The following is an 18,553-nucleotide window of genomic DNA, read 5'->3' on the forward strand; positions in this document are numbered from 1 at the left end:
GCAACTGAGACAGGAGAAAGAACCAATGACCAAATTGCAATACGTTTTAGATGCCTATCCCATTAACATAATCTGCCTATAACCAATATGCAGCTCTTTGCAGAAAATGAAATCGTTTACTATTTCTGCTCATATTTGTTCTTTACAGATATTTTGACAGAAAAAGTAAAGAGAGCAGGATAGTTTCATTTGGTACAGCCCATACAGCACAGTAAGAAGTCACAATATCCCAAGCATACTCATAAATAATAATATAACAGGAGCATCAGTTCTAGAACCAGACTGCCTGGGTTCAAACTTTAGCTTCACATCTTATTAGGTACGTGACCTTGGATTTGTTATTAAATCATCTCTTGGTTTCAGTGTCCCCAACGTCCCAAGTTGCATAATTGCAAGAGAAAACTACTCACGTAGGGTTCTGGTTTCTTTTCTGGAAAATGAAGGTAATTTGTGGTATCACTCTTAGGGTTGCAGTGCAGGTTTAATGAGTGAAATTAGTCAGGTACTTATGATAGTGCCCGACATCCATATTAAAGTCTCAACAAACATTAGCTATTATTGTTATAATATTATTTTTACAATGACTATTATTCTACAACTAGCATTTCTAATGCAAACATCAGTAAGGTCCCCTTTTAGCAAAAAAGTTCAGTAACACTGTTGGTGAAACATGAAAGATGCCCAAGAATCATGGCAGATACGGGACTGAAAGTATGACAAAAACACAGCAAGTCATCTTTTTTCTGTGTTGTCCAAAGGACCTGAAAAATAATGGTTGGCTAGAAAATTACCTTGAAAGTACCCATGCAAACACACTTCAGGATCATGCTTTAATAAATATATTGTATATTCAAGAAATGTTTAGAACTGAAAATGTTGTTATAAATCATATTCCATTTCTTTTACAGCATTGGAAATAGGCCATTCTGAGAAACATGCCAAATTTGCCTCAATGTAGTCATTGAGTTAACAATACTAGAACCATGAGAATGAGAAACCCTGGGCTTCCAACTCCCCCTCTAACACTTCCCCACCAGAAGGAGCCTTCTTGCACTCTAACCTCTAAGAATCCACCTTATTTAATATTTATTTAGTATTAATGTTACAGCTCTATGAGGGGAGAAATACAATGGAAAGAAGGAAAAATATCATTTTTTTCTCATTCTGAGCAAATGTGCACACGCACGTGTGCACATACACACACACACACACACACACACACACACACAACCCCACTAGAGTACAGTACGATCTATGAAGGAAAGAGATACCAAGTTAAATTTAACCAATTATTTAGAAATGACAGGGAGCTAGGAAGAAAAGGCGAAAACACATGTAATTTTACTTTTGTTTAACCTTAAGCTTGCCAACTTCTTTCCCTGAACAGCATTTGTCTTGTTTTGATACCCACCTACACTTATATTAGAAACGTACTGCAAACTATTTAGTGATTCCACTTTTAATTTATAGTCATATGACTAAGATGTTTTGAATATAAGCCTATCCGTATGCCAGATATAAATTTCAGGAACTCTTAATGTCTCTTCTTTTACAGAAACTCTACCTCTATCCTGATGTAATTAGGTTGAGTAAGAAAATTAAAGGCCACAGGCCAGAAAACTAACTTCCACAAGTGGAACAAAAGGAAAATTTCTCCAATAACCTCTATGCAATGGGAAATCTTTCTTTTAACTGTACAAGGTATTCTAATTTGAAGGTTTTCAAATATATACGGTAACAACAAAATATAATAAAGACTATAAGAAAACAGAGTAAATGGTATAATTCAAATAATGACTAAAATAAAATGACACTATGGATTTTGTAATCAACCTATAATTATATATTTAAATTTTACTTTACATACATAAGATCACAGCTGAGGTTAACCATAATTTCAAATTTTATCACCAGCCACTTGTGCTATTTTATCACACTTGAAAATATTCACTCGTATTATTTACTTCAAACAGTAATCTATAAATTTGTTTAGACTATAATAATTAAGGACCTTTTCTTCTTCAGGATAACTAAAAAATTAAATGATGTATTGAACATACTACTAAAGAAAATTTACTTTTTGATTATGGTCTCTGCATTGAAGATCTGTAGGAATTTTTCTTCAATAATTTTCAAATCTTCCCATGGCCTCTCTGTTCACAGAAATATCATCTTTGAAATAACTTGTGTGAATACTTTATAAATAAAAAATGGATTCACATGACCATATTACCATAATCACCAATTTTAACAGTCTCCTACATATTTTCTATATCACTTTTCTTGATTACAAAATGTCAGTAATAAGAACACGCTCTTAATATAACAGAATATTTAATTACATCAGTTTCCCATTAACACACCAAAGTCACTTAATAATTATATTGGCCATTTCCACTGATCGGCAGGAGGCTCTTCCACTAATGGCTCCCATAGTTTCCATTCCCTCATTTTTCTTGCCAGATTTAGTTCATGTTCAGCCTGTTAATACAAATTTTTTAAAAGATCATTGGATTTTACTCAACAGATATTTATCAGAACAACTGAAATTTAACTATTAGTTACTACTTTCATTTAATATCTCATAATCTATTCCACCATCAAATGTTGAATATTAAGTAATTAAATTACCTTAATTCTCACAGCTACATAATCAGGAGTAAGAAAGGATATCTTTTGTTGTCTTCCATTTGATTGAAATAGGCTATAGTGTTTAAAAGTTTAGCTGGTGAGGTTTTTTATCTTAATAATATTTCACAAGTTTTTTGAGAATCAAAAGTATGTCTTTTCATCTATGTCAGTGGCTTTCAAACTTTATTTTACCATGGCCCACAGTAAGAAAATATGTTTTATTTTGAGTTCCACAATACAAACATATAACTAAAACTTTTTAAATCATTATCTTTACTGGCAGTGATATATGCTTTTTTCTATTGTGTTTTTTTAATGCTAATCACTATCCAACTAACTGATTCCATGACCCACAGTCACTTGAGACCCAGAGTTTATAAAACAGTGATCTGTGGAATGTAGAACACAATACATGTATAATTAATATTTACTAACTGAATAAATTCCTTAATCAAATTATGTTTCATTTAATTTTTCCTTTCAAACAACTTATATTTATATAACACACACATTTTAGGTAGTTTTTTATTTCATATTTTTTCTACAACAAACAATATTTATGACAACTCTAGCCAACTTATAAGATTAATGCTATTAAACACCTGTCAGGATGTTAGAAAAGAAATTCAAACACAGAATAAGTGCTCAGATTATATTAAAGGTAATTATTATTACACAGTTAAAAGATAATACCCCATTTATGACAGCAGTCCCAAAACTCAATCTATGTTTACCAGCAACTATAAAAAACAATGAGTTAAAGAGCAGATGAATGGAAATCAGGGGTAGAGGTATTACTAATGCCAAAAGGAGAAAATAATTTAAATACTGATAAAATATTTCCTAAGTTTGCCCTGGGTCTCATGAACATCCAATGCTTTCTCGATCTCCCCCAGGCATTATAGGGCATGAGGAGGGCACCTAGCCCTCATTCATCCTTGAAAATCAGCCCTATCTCAGGAAACTGGACCCAGCTGCACCTGGCCCCGATGCCTATTTCCTCCTTCTTCTTTGGCTTCTGACACACCATCATACCATCCATCTCGAAATGGGACTGTCTAATGTGTTAGCCACTACCCATACATGGCTATTGGGGACTTGAAATGCAGCTAGTCCAAATTCAGATGTGCTGCAAAGTGTAAAATGCATACCAGATTTTGATGACTTCATATAAAAAAGAATGTAAAATATCTCAATATTTTTATGATTATATTTAAATAATATACTACATATACTGAGTTAAAAAAATACTAAAATTAATTTACCCTTAATACTGACCTGAAAACATGGGGAACTGCACAGCTGACTTAAAAATACTTAATATGCCTTAAAACTTAATTCCATGAAAAATTAATATATCAACTAAATAAAGTCATGATCAAAGTGAAATCAGGTGGTACAGAAAAAATAGGTATAGGACAACAGTATAAGGTTTGCAGCAAGTTCCCATAACACTGTATCTAGTACCATAGCCAACCTGACAAATGAATATAAAGGCCAGGAAAACAGGCCTTTGAATAACCGAAACAGTCTACATTCATAGAAAGCTGTCTGAATGCTATATTCCTCTTTTTCCAGAGCCATCTAACAATTCTTTTGATTTGGTATATAATGTCTGTTGGTGATATACCTCCCTAATCTCCAATATTACCCAATATTTCCTTTTATCTGTCCTTCAATCAACAGTAAGAAAACATTAGAAAGGGTTACATTTGAAAAAAGATACAACAAAATAAAAATTAAATGAAACAATTGAATATTTAACAGACACTTATAAGACGAAGACATTCTAAACCTATACTATGAGGGTTGTAGGGGTGTGGAACAACAAAATTTCACCAAATAAAAAAAATTTGAGCTGGGCAGGGTGGCTCATGCCTGTAATCCCAGCACTTTGAGAGGCCGAGGCAGGCAGATCACCTGAGGTCAGGAGTTCAAGACCGGCCAGACCAAAATGGAGAAACCCTGTCTCTACTAAAAATACAAAATTAGCTGGGTGTGGTGGTGCATGCCTGTAATCCTAGCTACTCAGGAGGCTGAGGCAGGAGAATTGCTTGAACCCAGGAGGCGGAGGTTGTGGTGAGCCGAGATCATGCCACTGCACTCCAGCCTGGGCAACAAGAGCAAAACTCCATCTCAAAAAAAAAAAAAAAAAAAAAAAAAAAATTGAAAACCTCTATATACGGGGGAAAAACCCCATTTGAGAAGCAAAAGCAGGCTAGAAAAAGTATGTGCAGACAATGTCACAAAAGTTTAAGGTTAATATCTTTTATTATAAAAAGACACTCATATGTATAAATAACACAAAGACTAAATGACACAGTAAAAATATTGACATAATTTATAAAATATAAGAACATATTTTTAAAGTTTAACCTTACTAGCAATTGGAGAAAAAAGATGCAAATCTTAAAATCTATTTCCCATAGATGCTTTAAAAAACCAACTACGTAATACTCAAAATAGTATATTTCCAGCCTATTTACATCAGTAACCTATCTATTTCTATAACCTACCTATGACCAAAGGAAAAGAATTAAAATTCAGATTAAATACAACTAAACTGTAGTGTTTGTTCTCTTGTATAAGCAGCAGGTATAGTGAGAGGAGAAGAAAATTTCCCAATAGAATAATTTAAGATTTAAATATTCTAAATGTAATTAATAATGTTAATATTTTTCTAATCTCAGTCTCTTCATAATCATGCTTACATTTTGCTACTCAATATTATTTGTCAGGGTTAGTATTTGGGAAATAATGTAGAATTAAGCTCTCAAATATACTATGCAATTGTTTTTTAACTTGCTCAAATGCTCAAGAACCAAAAATAAAAATAAAAGTACATTTTAATTTTATAATTCAAAATGTCTGTATTTTTCCCTACTAAAAATATGCCACACTCTTAAAATAAGATACAACTATTAAAACAACAGTAATATTGTGCTACCAATTTAAACTAAGGTTAGGCCAAGGAGAACATGCTAATTAAATTAAAAAAGTGTCAAACTCCAGGCTTCTAACAGAAGTCTCACAAATTCAGGCTATAATCAACAATAAATACTATAATCAACATACACATGAGAAGCACCACATTTTCTATATGTGATTAGTCTTACATATTTGACGAGTTGATATAAATAAGGAAATTTAGTTTTCCTTTCATTCTAGAACATCAGTTGTGTGTCTCTATGAAACCAAACACCTAAATAGTCAACTTTTTCTTTACCTGAAGAATCACCTCTTCTAATTGACCGCCTTGAAGTTGGTCTTCTAATTTTTTAACATCTGGTTCCTATATTTCAGGGAGAAAAAAAAATTAAAGAAGCATACTATCTGAATGTTTCAATATCCTATATTTTAAAATTCCTATATAAAAACACTTAAAAATACAACTTTTCTTTCATCATACTCTTTTTACTAAATACTTGGTGAAAATTCATTTCACCTCTGCTATTTCATTGCTTTTCTGCCTTAATATTGAAAAGTGCTAAATGTTTATTGACATGCTGATCAAGGGACAGAAATACAATGTCAAATTCAGTCTTTCTAAAACAGATTTTAAAATATGACTTTGCTTTCTTAGTATTTCCTGTATTTCCTCCAAGAGTATTAGAATTAAAAATAAATGCTACTCTATGACCCAGAAATTACACTTCTAGGCATAATGCCAAACAGAAATGCATAATATAGTTTTTAAAAAACATGTTTGAGAATATTCACAGCAGCACAAATTATAGCCCCAAACTAGAAATAACCCAAATGATCATCTGTAATAGAATGGATCAATTAATTATAATATTTGGATATAATACTTCACAGCAATGAAAATGAATAAACTGTATGCAATAATATAGGTGATTCTCTTAACCACAGTATTAAGCACAAGCCAGAGTACAGTATGTATAAGACAGTACATACTAATGATTTCATTTATATAAAATTCAAAAACAGGCAAAAAGAAGTCCAAATAGAGATTAACTTTACAAGTAGTAAATTGAAGGGGAAGAGGCAAGGGTTTTGTTGTTCTGGAAAAGTCCTTTTTTTCTACACATTTGTAATGTATGTAATTATTTAATAAAAGTTTTTAAAAACAAAATGTTAATAAATATAGTACCTAGAACATTCGATGACATTTAGTTATTTTCTGGTAAACTGAGCTTTCTGAGCCAGAAATCATGCTCTGTAAATATACCCACATATGTAAATAAGGCTTTGTCATTTCAGGGTGTTTTTCTGGCCAATAAATGGAATAAAGAGGGAGAAAATAATACATTTTGTTTTTCAACAGAAGACATGATATGTTACTGCCTCAGGGTATCTGCTGGATGGCCCAGGGTATCTGCATCACTTGTTCCTTCACCACCTTTCAAATCTTTGCTCAAATAACACCTTCTTATTGATAACTACTGATAATTTGCATTATGATAGGCTGAAAAATACCACAAAAGATATACATGTATTAATTTCTAGAAACTGTGAATGTTACTTTATACAGCAAAGACTTCACATATATGATCAAGTTAAGGATGCTGACATGGGGAGATTTTCCTGAATTATCCATATAGTCCCTAACCGCAATTATAAGTGTCCTTATAAAAGAGAGGCAGAGGGATATTACACACAGAAAAGGAAAAGGTAATGTAATCACAAAGGCAGAAATTGCAGTGATGAGACCACAAGCCAATAAATGCCAAAAGCCACCAGAAGCTGAAAGAGGCAAGAACAGATTCTACCCCATATCCTCCAAAGGAAGCAAAGCCCTGACAACACCACCTTGATTTGGGTCCCTGATAGATTTCCAACTTCTGGCCACCAGAAATCTAATAAAATAAACTTACATTGTTTTAAGCCACCAAGTTTGTGGGACTATTACAGCAGCCATAGGAAATTAATACATAGTGTAACATCCCCTATCCCCACCATGGCACACATTTTCCTTCTTTTATTTTCCTTCACTGCACTTACTATTTTCTAACACATTATGTACTTCTTTACTCAGTTTTTACTTTTTTTTTTCTTTTGGTCTCCCATCACTAACATATAATCTCCAAGAAGGAAAGGATTTTTATCTGTTTTGTGCCAACTAGGCACAAGCTTCCATGCCTAGAACCATACATGGCATTCAATAAATGTTTCTTGGTTAAAGAAGTGAATACATAAAAAACAGCTGAAAGGGGGAGAAAAGGGGAAAAAGTAATGAGCACGTTTAAGACAGATTATTTAACAGGGAATTAACTCATGAGAGACCAAAAATCAAAAACAAAACAGGGAAGCTGGTCACTGTTATAAGAGACTCAGGAGAGTGAAGGTAAAGAAGGCAAGGAATGTTCAACAACACTTTCAATTCAGAAAAAGCCTGTGTTACATGAACAATTCAAAATTTGTCTTACTGATAGTGAATAATGTGATTTTTAGTCACCAATGGCATAATGCCATTAAACTTGATAAGGTATCATGTACTGAATGCTCATTATATACTTGGGACTGTGTTAAGCTTTTACATGCATTACCTCATTCAGTTCTAACAAAAAGTGTTCAAGGTGGATATTATTATACCCACGTTATAGATGATGAAATTGAGACAGAGAAAACTAGCAATATGCCAAGTCACTCCACAAATAAGTATTAGAACTAAGAAGAAAATCTTGGATAGGGACACAAACAACGCTTTTCACCAAAATATTACTATCTCCCTAGTAATAATCTGAAAAAAAAAGTTACTTTTATTTCCACCTTAGGCTTAGTAAATAGATATTTTATAATCATGGCAATATTCACTGAAGATTTTGTGTGTGGCTGTATGCAGAGTTAAAAATCTGTGATAATTTTACCAAAAAACAGGAATCAGAGATACAACTGTTAAGTGTTTGGGGTTATATCTAGCCTTTGGAATAAAGAAACATTTCTAAGGAACCTTATGTTCCAGGTACCATGCTAGATTCTAAGGATACAAAGTTGAATCCAATATCATTAACAAGTAGCTTATGGCTGGTGGAGACATAATACAGCATGAAGGTACAATGGAAAGGAGGTTAATGAAGTTGGCAAACTCTACTTAAGAAAGTAAGAAAAGGTTTCACAGAAGAAGTGATGATTTATGAAGAAAAAGTAAGAACTACCAAACAAGGTAAAGGCATTCCAGGAAATGAGAAAATACAAATGAACACAAAAATAAAAATGCAAGGAATCCACAAACTGCCAGCGGTTTGGTACTGCTTAAGTATAGAGTATAAAACAGGAGGCAACAGGATCAGATTGAGAAAATAACCAAGAGCCAGAACGTAGAAGGCCTTCTATACCATGTTTTTACCCTGTTAGGCCAGTGGTTCCCAAACATGGCCATACATCAAAATCATGCAGATAAAGGTAGCTAAGTAAGCTTGATACAACCAGCTCAACATAAATCCTTAAACTCAGCCTTTGAGAAACACTGAACAGAAAACCACAGTAAGATTTTAAGCAAGACAGTACAGTTGGCCCTCAGGATCCGCATCTGTGGATTCAACTAAGAATGGATTCAACCAACCACAGATGGAAAATATTTAAAAAAAAAAAACAATAAAAATAACAATACAGCAATTTTTAAAATACAGTATAACTACTTACACAGCATTACATTGTAGTATTATAAGTAACCTAGAGATGATTTAAAGTATACAAGAGGATGTGCACAGGTTATATGCAAATACTATGCCATTTTATATAAGGGACTTCAGCATACTTGTATTTTGGCATCCATGGGAATCCTGGAACCAATCCCTCATGGATACCAAGGGACAACTGTACCATCACAAGATTTACATATTGAAAAAAAAATCAGTCTATTATTGGCTGTATGGTGGAGCATGTAATGAAGTATAATGGAAGTACAAACAGATCAATTAGTTATAAGGCAGTTTAAATAGCAGAGAAAAGGATTTTGGAACCAGTAAGTAAAGAAGTATGAGAGTAAACTCTTCTTTAGTTGAAACTGGCTATGGGAGAAAACAAAAATAGGGCAATAAGTAAAGGAAAATATAAGCATACAGTTTTTTTAAGATAGGAACAAGCTAAAAACATTTGAGGCTATTTGAAAGATGATGATAAAATAGGTGAGGCACCGGGTGCAGATAGCTCACGCCTGTGATCCCAGCACTTTGGAAGGCTAAGGCAGGAAGGTCACTTGAAGCCAGGAGCTTGAGATCAGCTAGGGCAACACAGTGAAACTCCGCCTCTACAAAAAATTTTAAAAATTAGCTGGGCATGATGGTGAGTGCCTGTTGTCCCAGCTACTTGGGAGGCTGAGGTAGGAGGATTGCTTGAGACTGGCAGGTCAAGGCTGCAGTGAGCTGTGATCGTGCCACTGCACTCTAGACTGGGTAACAGAGTGAGACCCATCATATAATACAATACAAAATACGATACAAACTGCATTGTTTTGTTGCATACCTAACGAAAGTTAGGAATTCTCTTTGAACTATATAGTCTGGTAATCTAATAAGAAGACATATATGTGACTAGGATCACTTACGCATGTATATAAATTACCTTCAGAGTTTCTAAGCACTATTTTAGATAATTACATAAAGTCCATTTAATGATTGCTAGTGTGAAAATTTAACAATAGTGCAATATAGTTTGGTATGAATCAGCAGTCTAGACTTTCATTAACTGCTACTTAATAATAGTCTAGTCTTTTTGACAGGTTTCTTTGAAAAAAAATGCCCTTTCTTGTTTTGCTTTTATTGTTCTCTAAGATTAGAAAAAGGAGATCAAGATTGATATATCCAAGATAAAAAGCAAAAGATCAATAAAGGACTAAATAGGGAAGAGAGGTAAAAGGAACAGCTACAATGTTACTTCAAGGAAGGATCTGATCCTAGTCTCAAACTCCAGTATGTAACAGAGGCCTGCATATAGAAAACACTCAATAAAGTTTGCTGAATAAAAGGGAGGAATGATGGGAAAAGAGCATTCAAGGAAGGAGAATAGAAGAAAAGTGTGTCGAATATATAAAAAATAAGGAACTAAACTTTTTTGGTTAAATGTTACACTGGATACCACAAATCCAAGAAAACAAAACTGACTTAGCTACTTACCGCTTTAACCATAGCCAGCTTCTCATTTGTAATCTGTTCTGTATACTTTCTATATGCTGCATTTTTAGGGATTTCCTCAAGAACATCAAGAATCTTTGTGTACAATATTCTTAGCCTCTGAAAAGACAAACCATACAAATTTCCATAGGTTAAAATATTACCAAAGACTTAATGGAACACTTGTCTCAAAGACAAAACAAACAAAACTCACATCTGTTTTGTTTTTTTTTTAATTTAACTCTTCTTTGCTGTGACTTCTTTATGTCCGTGCCCTATCTACACCCTTTACAACTTAGAAAAAACCTGTATATAAACGTGGGAACATTCTGTATTTTCTATGTATAACAAGTTCTAGATAAGTCAAAGGTATGATAACAAGCAGAAACAAAACTAACTTATTGCTAAGGACCTTTTGGGAAATCGAATCATTTACCAAATCAGTATTTTTCTTTCTTTCTTTTGAGACGAAGTTTCACTCGTTGCCCAGGCTGGAGTACAATGGCATGATCTTGGCTCATTGCAACCTCCACCTCCCAGGTTCAAGCAATTCTCCTGCCTCTGCCTCCAAAGTAGCTGGGATTACAGGTGGCCGCCATCATGACTGACTAATTTTTGGTAGAGATGGGGTTTTGCCATGTTGGCCAAGCTAGTCAGAAACAAAACAACTTATTCCTAATGACCTTTTTGGAAATCAAGTCATTTACTAAATCAGCGTCTTTCTTTCTTTTCTTTTCCCCTTCCTTCCTCCCTCCCTCCCTTCCTTCCTTTCTTTCTTTCTTTTTGAAATGGAGTTTCGCTCTTATAGCCCAGGCTGGAGTACAACCGCGCGATCTCGGCTCACAACCTCCCCTCCTGGGGTCAAGTTATTCTCCTGCCTCAGCCTCCCAAGTAGCTGAGATGACAGGTACCCGCCACCACACCTGGCTATTTTTTCTATTTTTAGTAGAGACAGGGTTTTGCCATGTTGGCCAGGATGGTCTCAAACTCCTGACTTCAGGTGATCCACCCACCTCGGCCTCCCAAAGTGCTGGGATTACAGGCATGAGCCCACCCAGCCTGAAACAGTATTTTTCAAAGTGAGGTCCCAAGCACTGCAAATTTTTTTTTTAATTTTTCTTATTTGAATTTCTGTAGAAATAAACACATATAAGCATTACATCTGTATGATCAAATTTAACTAAATACGGTCATAATACTTCAGTGTTCTTGCTTCTGATTATGAATGAGTTATGACATAAAGCCTGCATAAAAGGCTCAACAGAAAAAGTAGCAAGAGAATTGAGTCAATGCATAGCATGTACTGAAGCACACTAAACTTAAACTTCAGTATAGAAATCACTTAGTAAGAAGCTGATCCTCTCCAATTTAAATATATAATGCATATATTAGTTTTTAATATCGCATTTTAAGTTTTAATCTGATCTAAAATTCAGGTTTTAAATTTTCATCTTTCCTGACAAAAATATATGTGTCTAGAGAAATACAGATGAAAACAGGATTATTAATATAGAATATAAGAAAAAATGTTATCAATAGGGTGGACATTTAGTTTATCATACAAACTTGGACACTTATGACAGTGAAAAGATACCTATTAATCATTACGCCAAAACACAGGTATGAACCAGAACAGTTGAAACAAACAAGACATGATCACTCCAGGAGTAAGTCTCAATAATTACAAGTATACAAACCCTTCTCTTAAAGAGCAACCTTTTTTTTCAATTAAAAAAAAAAAAGTGCGCAGTCCTCACTATTCACAATAGCAAAGACTCAGAACAAACCCAAATGCCCAGTGATAGACTGGATAAAGAAAATATGGCACATATACAACATGGAATACTATGCAGCCATAAAAAAGGATGAGCTCATATCCTTTGCAGGGAAATGGATGAAGCTGGAAACCATCATTCTCAGCAAACTAACACAAGAACAGAAAACCAAACATCACATGTTCTCACTCATAAGTGAGAGTTGAACAATGAGAACACATGGAAACAGGGAGGAGAACATCACACACCAGGGCTTGTCAGGGGGTGGGGGGCCAGGGAAGGGACAGCATTAGGAGAAATACCTAATGTAGATGACGGGTTGATGGGTGCAGCAAACCACCATGGCACATGTATAGTATACTATGTAACCAACCTGCACGTTCTGCACATGTGCCCCAGAACTTAAACTAAAAAAAAAAAAATGTGTGCAGTCCTAAAAGGGAACAGGGTAAAGCAAAAATAAAAAGCAGATAAGCTAGAAGTCCACCTTTCTTCATGGTCCAGGACACACAGTCCTCCTGCACAAATAACTCACAATCTTCCTGTGCCCAGCTATCATCAGACCCTCGCCTGATAGCTCATTGCAACTTAGGTGTTATCAGTACTGCACAAAGCTCACAGCACAAGCACCATCCTTTAAGATCCCCCGCAAGCCTTTGCTACTTGCATTCAGCTCCTCTTTTGCTGACTTGCCAATAGCTTTCTTGCAATGTATTTTAATACTTTCTCTAATAAATCTGCCTTTCTTTACCTCAAATGTCTTGGTAAATTATTTTTACCACCATGCAACACCAGCCCCAGACAGTCGCTACCCACAACAAAATATACTCAGTACTCCCATGTACAATACCACACTGTTTGCGTATAAAAATAGACTGGACATGGATCACACTCCAATATGTTTAAGGTACTATAGAGTGTACTTATCTGTTCTCATGCTGCTAATAGAGACATACCCGAGACTGGGTGATTTATAAAGGAAAAGAAGTTTAATGAACTCACAGTTCCACATGGCTGGAGAGGCCTCACAATCATAGCAGAAGGTGAAAGAGGGGCAAAGGCTTGTCTTACATGGCAGGAAGCAAGAGAGCATGTGCAGGGGACCTGCCCTTTATAAAACCATCAGATCTCACGAGACTTCTTCACTATCACAAGAACAGCATGAGAAAAACCCACCCCATGATTCAATTACCTCCCACCAGGTTCCTCTCCCACGACACATGGGAATTATGGGAGCTACAATTCAAGATGAGATTTGGATGAGGATAGAGCTAAACCATATCACAGGATAAGATACAGAAGAGGAAAAATAATAAAAATGATAAAAAGAAAAAATAAGTTTGTGTTTGGCAGGGATAGGGAAATACATAGAGCAAAGAGAGATTATAATACTTAGCAACGGTTAAGGGTGTGCTAACAGGAACATAACTGCTTGAGTTTACACTGGCTCCACCCCTTAGGTGCACTGGACAAGTTATTTCCATCTCTGTGTCTTCATCCCTCATCTGTAAGATGGGAATAATACTGCCTCATAGGGTATATATAACTTAGAACAGTACCTGGTACACATTAAGTTTCGCTAAGTATTAGCATTATTTTTCTATAGCAGAAGAAGAATTCACTTCAGCTGAGACCAGAGAAGCGTTCATATTTCAAAAAGGTAGCATCTAAGATAGACCCAGAGGGATGGCAGATCACAAAAACTTAAAGATATTGGAAAAGGCAATTACATACAGAATACATAGAACTGAATAGCAGAAAATACAGCGAACATAAGGAAGTGGTATGTAGTTCTATTTTCTTGAACTGTGCTGTCTAAAACAGTAGATGCTAGCTAAATATGGCTTCTGAGCACTTGATATGTGGCTAGTCCAAACTGAGATGTGTTATAAGTATAAATACATATCAGATTTTGAAAATTTAGTATGAAAAAAACCACTATAAAATATCATTAATTTTTTTTTGATTGTATACTGAAATGGCAATATTTTAGATGTGTTAGGGTAAATAAAATAATTAAATTTTACCTTTTTCTTCATTAAAAAATTAGTCCTAGAAAATTTTAAATTACATACAAATATGGCTTACATTTAAGGCTCGCATTATATTTTTAATGGACAGCACTTGGTTAGAATACAGTAGCTCCCCTTTACCCATCCATGGTTTCATTTTCCAAGGTGTCAATTACTAACGGTCAACCTCAGTCAGAAAATATTAAATGAAAAATTCCAGAAATAAACAATTTATAAGTTTTAAACTATGTGCCATTCAAAGTAGTGTGGTGAAACCTCATACTATCCCACTCTGTCCTTTCTTCATCACAAGAGGGTGGTACAGTAAAATAAGATATTTTGAGACAAAGAGACCACATTCACATAACTTTTATTACAGTATATTGTTATAACTGTTCTATTTTATTAGTTGTTATCTCTATGTTTGTTTTTTTTTTCTTTTTTGAGACAGGGTCTCACTCCATCACTTAGGCTAGAGTGTAATGGCATCATCACAGCTCACTGCAGCCTCAACTTCTGGGGCTCAAGCAATCCTCCTGCCTCTGCCTCCCAAGTAGCTGGGACTAGGTGCACATCACCACACCTGACTAATTTCCACATTTTTTATAGAGACGGGGTTTTGCCATGTTGCCCAGGCTGGTCTTAAACTCCTGGGCTAAAGCAATCCACCCGCCTCAGCCTCCCAAAGTGTTGGGATTACAGGCGTGAGCCAGCACGTCCAGCCTGCTTATCTCTTATTGTGCCTAATTTATAAATTAAACTTTATTATAGGTATGTATGAAAAAAACATAGCATATATAGAGTTTGGTACTATATGTGGTTTTCAGACATCTACTGGGGATTTTGGAATGTATTGCTGTACAGGACACATAAGGAAATGCATAGGAGATAAAGTTGGAGAAAATGTCAGATTATAAGTGGTTCTCCATTCCAAGTTAAAGCATCCAGGCTTTATTCTGTGGACAATTAAAAGATTTAGGAAAATCATATGATTAGATTAGGAAAATTAGCTTCGTTGTAGTGAGTTAAAAGGACTGAAGGAGAAACAAGGCAGAAAGGCCAGTAAGGAGGTTGTTGCAATTCTCTAAACAAGAACAAGGACCTGAACTATGGTTGTTAACAATAGAAATAGTAAACAGAAGTCAGATTGAAGAGCTGTTATAGAAAAGGATCAGCAAAAAAAATAAAGATAAAAATAATCATTGGAATGAATATGAGAGTACAAGAGAAATACCAACTATGATGTCCAAATGCCCAGCCTAGGGAGTAGAAAGATCTGAAACTACCAAGAAAAATACAGCCCACAGAGGAAGAAATATATTTAGAAGGGAAAAACCATGAGTTCAGTTCTTTACATCAATGACAATAATGTTATTATGAAATCATAGTAAGTGCAAGACACTCATTCAACTAACACTAATTACTGAGCACATACTATGTGACAGAGTTCTAGCAGTGAAACAATTAAAAATCCCTGCCTTCATGAAACCTACATTCTAGTAGAGACATAACAAAATAAATCAGTAGAATAGTGAACCAGAGGGTCACAATAAAAAACTTGTCTTTATTTAGAGTGAAATGGAAAACCATTAGTTTTAAGGAAAGGAGAAATCTGACCTACCTCATATTTTAACAGACTAACTCTAGTAGCCTGGCTGGAAAAAAAAGACCAAATGGAGGCTGTGACAAGCATTGAGAGGCAGTTAAGAAGTGAATGCAATTATCCACATCAGTGATGATGGTGACTGAGGAAGAGGGTAGTAGCAGAGGAGGTAGTGAGATGTCAAAATCAAGATATATTTTGAAGGTGGAACCTAGAGGATTTACTGAAATAACAAATGTGGAGTGTAAGAGAAAAGAAGGAATCAAAGATGATTTCAAGTTTCTGACCTGAGTCAAAATAACTGAGCTGCCATTAATTGAGATGAGCAAGCCTGAGGAAAGAGCAGGTTTTAGGCAGAAGATCAGGAACCCCATTTTGGACATGTTAAGTTTGGGTTGCCTGTCTGACATATACAAATTGAGATGCCCACTAAGCAATTAAATATTCAGGACTTTCATAAAGGAAGAGGTCAGTGCTTTACATGGAAATCTGTTATCAGTGTATAGGTGGTATTTAAAACCGTTCTCTATTTGGATTAGCTCTCTCTTGGTGACAGAGTACAGGTCCAAAAGAAAAGGTCCAAGAACTAAATCCTGAATAACTCAAATTTTAAGTGGGCATAAGAAAAATAACCACAAAAAGACAAAGTCAAGGAGTAGGGGGAAAAAACCAGGAGACTGGGGGAGTCCTGAAGCCCAGTAAAGAAAGCGCATGATGGAAAAAGTGTCAAATGTGTCAAAAAAAAAACGCTGCTATTAGGTCAATGAAGGTGAGAAACACAAACTGACCATTGGATTTGGCAGCATGGAGATAACTGGTGAACTTGAAAAGAGCATGATGGAAAAAGTGTCAAATGTGTCAAAAAACGCTGCTATTAGGTCAATGAAGGTGAGAAATTTGAGCTGACCATTGGATTTGGCAGCATGGAGATAACTGAACTTGAAAAATGCCAGGGGTGACTGAGTGCATTCAAGGGTGAATAAGAAAGAAATTGGAGGAAATAGAGATAACTCTTTTGAGTTATCTGTAAAGTGAAGCAGAGAAATGGTGCGATTATATGAGACAAGAAGGATAAAAAAAATTTTGTGGGTTTTTTTTATTAAAACATTCGTGAATACAGATGGAAAAGACCTAATCGAAGGAAACGGGGGCAGTACCTTTAGTAAGCCTAAATATATGTAATCCAACGCACCAAAGCAGAAACGGTAAGGCAGGGAGAAAAGATGGAAAATGGAGATAATAAACTTGAGATGGCGCTGACAGAAGCAAGTACAAGTGAACCCACGAAAATGTCAAGGAAAAAGTCAACAAGAAAACTGGCTTAATAAAGAGGTCATGGCAAAAATAAATAAAAATGTGACATCGGATCAACGAAGTAGGTGGACAGCGCCCGTGTCTCAAGAGCTCACGCGGGTTGTAATTAAGGGCTTGAAATATCTGTATCCCGTTAACCCTGCAATAAGCAAAGTGACAGGAATTTAATTTTCCTTGGGAATTCAGGAATGAAGAAAGAACAAAGGTACATACCTCGTGAGGAGTATTGCACACAGCCAATCCCACAAGGCCAGTGGTCTGTTCAAAAACAAAACACGATTCATGCTGTTTACTACGGTTTCCATACGTCCAGCACGCTAAGGAAATACAAAACCACGAATCCCCCGGCTAAAATTGGTCTAAAGCCAGCTACTGGTCTCTCAGTCCCACTTGTTTGGAGCTTTTTTCCTGACTCTCCGAGCGGAACCACTAACCTGCCCTACCGGGTAAGGCATGCAGAACGAGTCCCCGAAAAGCACCACCGAGCCCGCGACAGTAGGGGTCAACACCCGCGGGAAGTAGGGCTATCGGACTGAGTCTACCCCCACAGTCTAAATTCCAACAGTGACCTCCATTCGTCTCACCTTCTTCAGCACACCAGCCATGACAGCGCCGACGAGTCGATGACGCACAGCCCTTTGGGAACAATTCTCAGACCTGCTCAATCGACCACCGAGGTGGCCACTCTGTCACCCTGGAAACAGCTTAGCTCCACCCCCTCAGGATCGCCGAAGGAGCAAAGACTCTGCCCCGCCCATCTTATAAGAGAAAAATTGACGCATGCGCAATGGGCATACAAGCCTGAAGCTAAGCTAGAAGACGATTGGGGAAAGAAAGGGTTTCTCAGGTGTCTGTTCCTGTTCCTGTTCCTGCCACTGCTGACGGCTTGCCCAAAGATTGAGGGAAACATTCCCAACTACCAAAAAACTCCAGTCGCTGTAGGAACCTGTACTGTGCTTAACCGTTGATGCATTCCTCAACCTTCCTTTCTCAGTTTAGGAAAATGAAGGTGATAACGGAGCTTGAGCATCCTCTGAATTGATCTCTCAGCAGCAAGTTAGTTCTTCGCATAAGGATATCAGTATTCTCTGTGTCTTACGAACCAAAGCCCTATGGAGTGTGAGGCCATTTTCCATCGCTCTT

General features: G+C 35.8%; 1 protein-coding gene across 1 annotated transcript; it reads right to left on the reverse strand.

The window, feature by feature from the left end:
* Positions 1 to 874: 874 nt before the first annotated feature.
* On the reverse strand, positions 875 to 18,106 carry NDUFA5 (NADH:ubiquinone oxidoreductase subunit A5). Its single transcript, XM_003261263.4, has 5 exons — positions 17,995 to 18,106; positions 17,624 to 17,668; positions 10,710 to 10,826; positions 5,858 to 5,923; positions 875 to 2,481 (listed from the first exon to the last, which is right to left on the reverse strand). The coding sequence occupies exons 1-5, from the start codon at positions 18,013 to 18,015 to the stop codon at positions 2,380 to 2,382; spliced, it is 351 nt and encodes a 116-aa protein (XP_003261311.1). The 5' UTR covers positions 18,016 to 18,106; the 3' UTR covers positions 875 to 2,379.
* Between the last annotated feature and the right edge of the window lie 447 nt (positions 18,107 to 18,553).

This window comes from Nomascus leucogenys, chromosome 13, assembly GCF_006542625.1.
Source record: "Nomascus leucogenys isolate Asia chromosome 13, Asia_NLE_v1, whole genome shotgun sequence".
NCBI classification, from domain to species: domain Eukaryota; kingdom Metazoa; phylum Chordata; class Mammalia; order Primates; family Hylobatidae; genus Nomascus; species Nomascus leucogenys.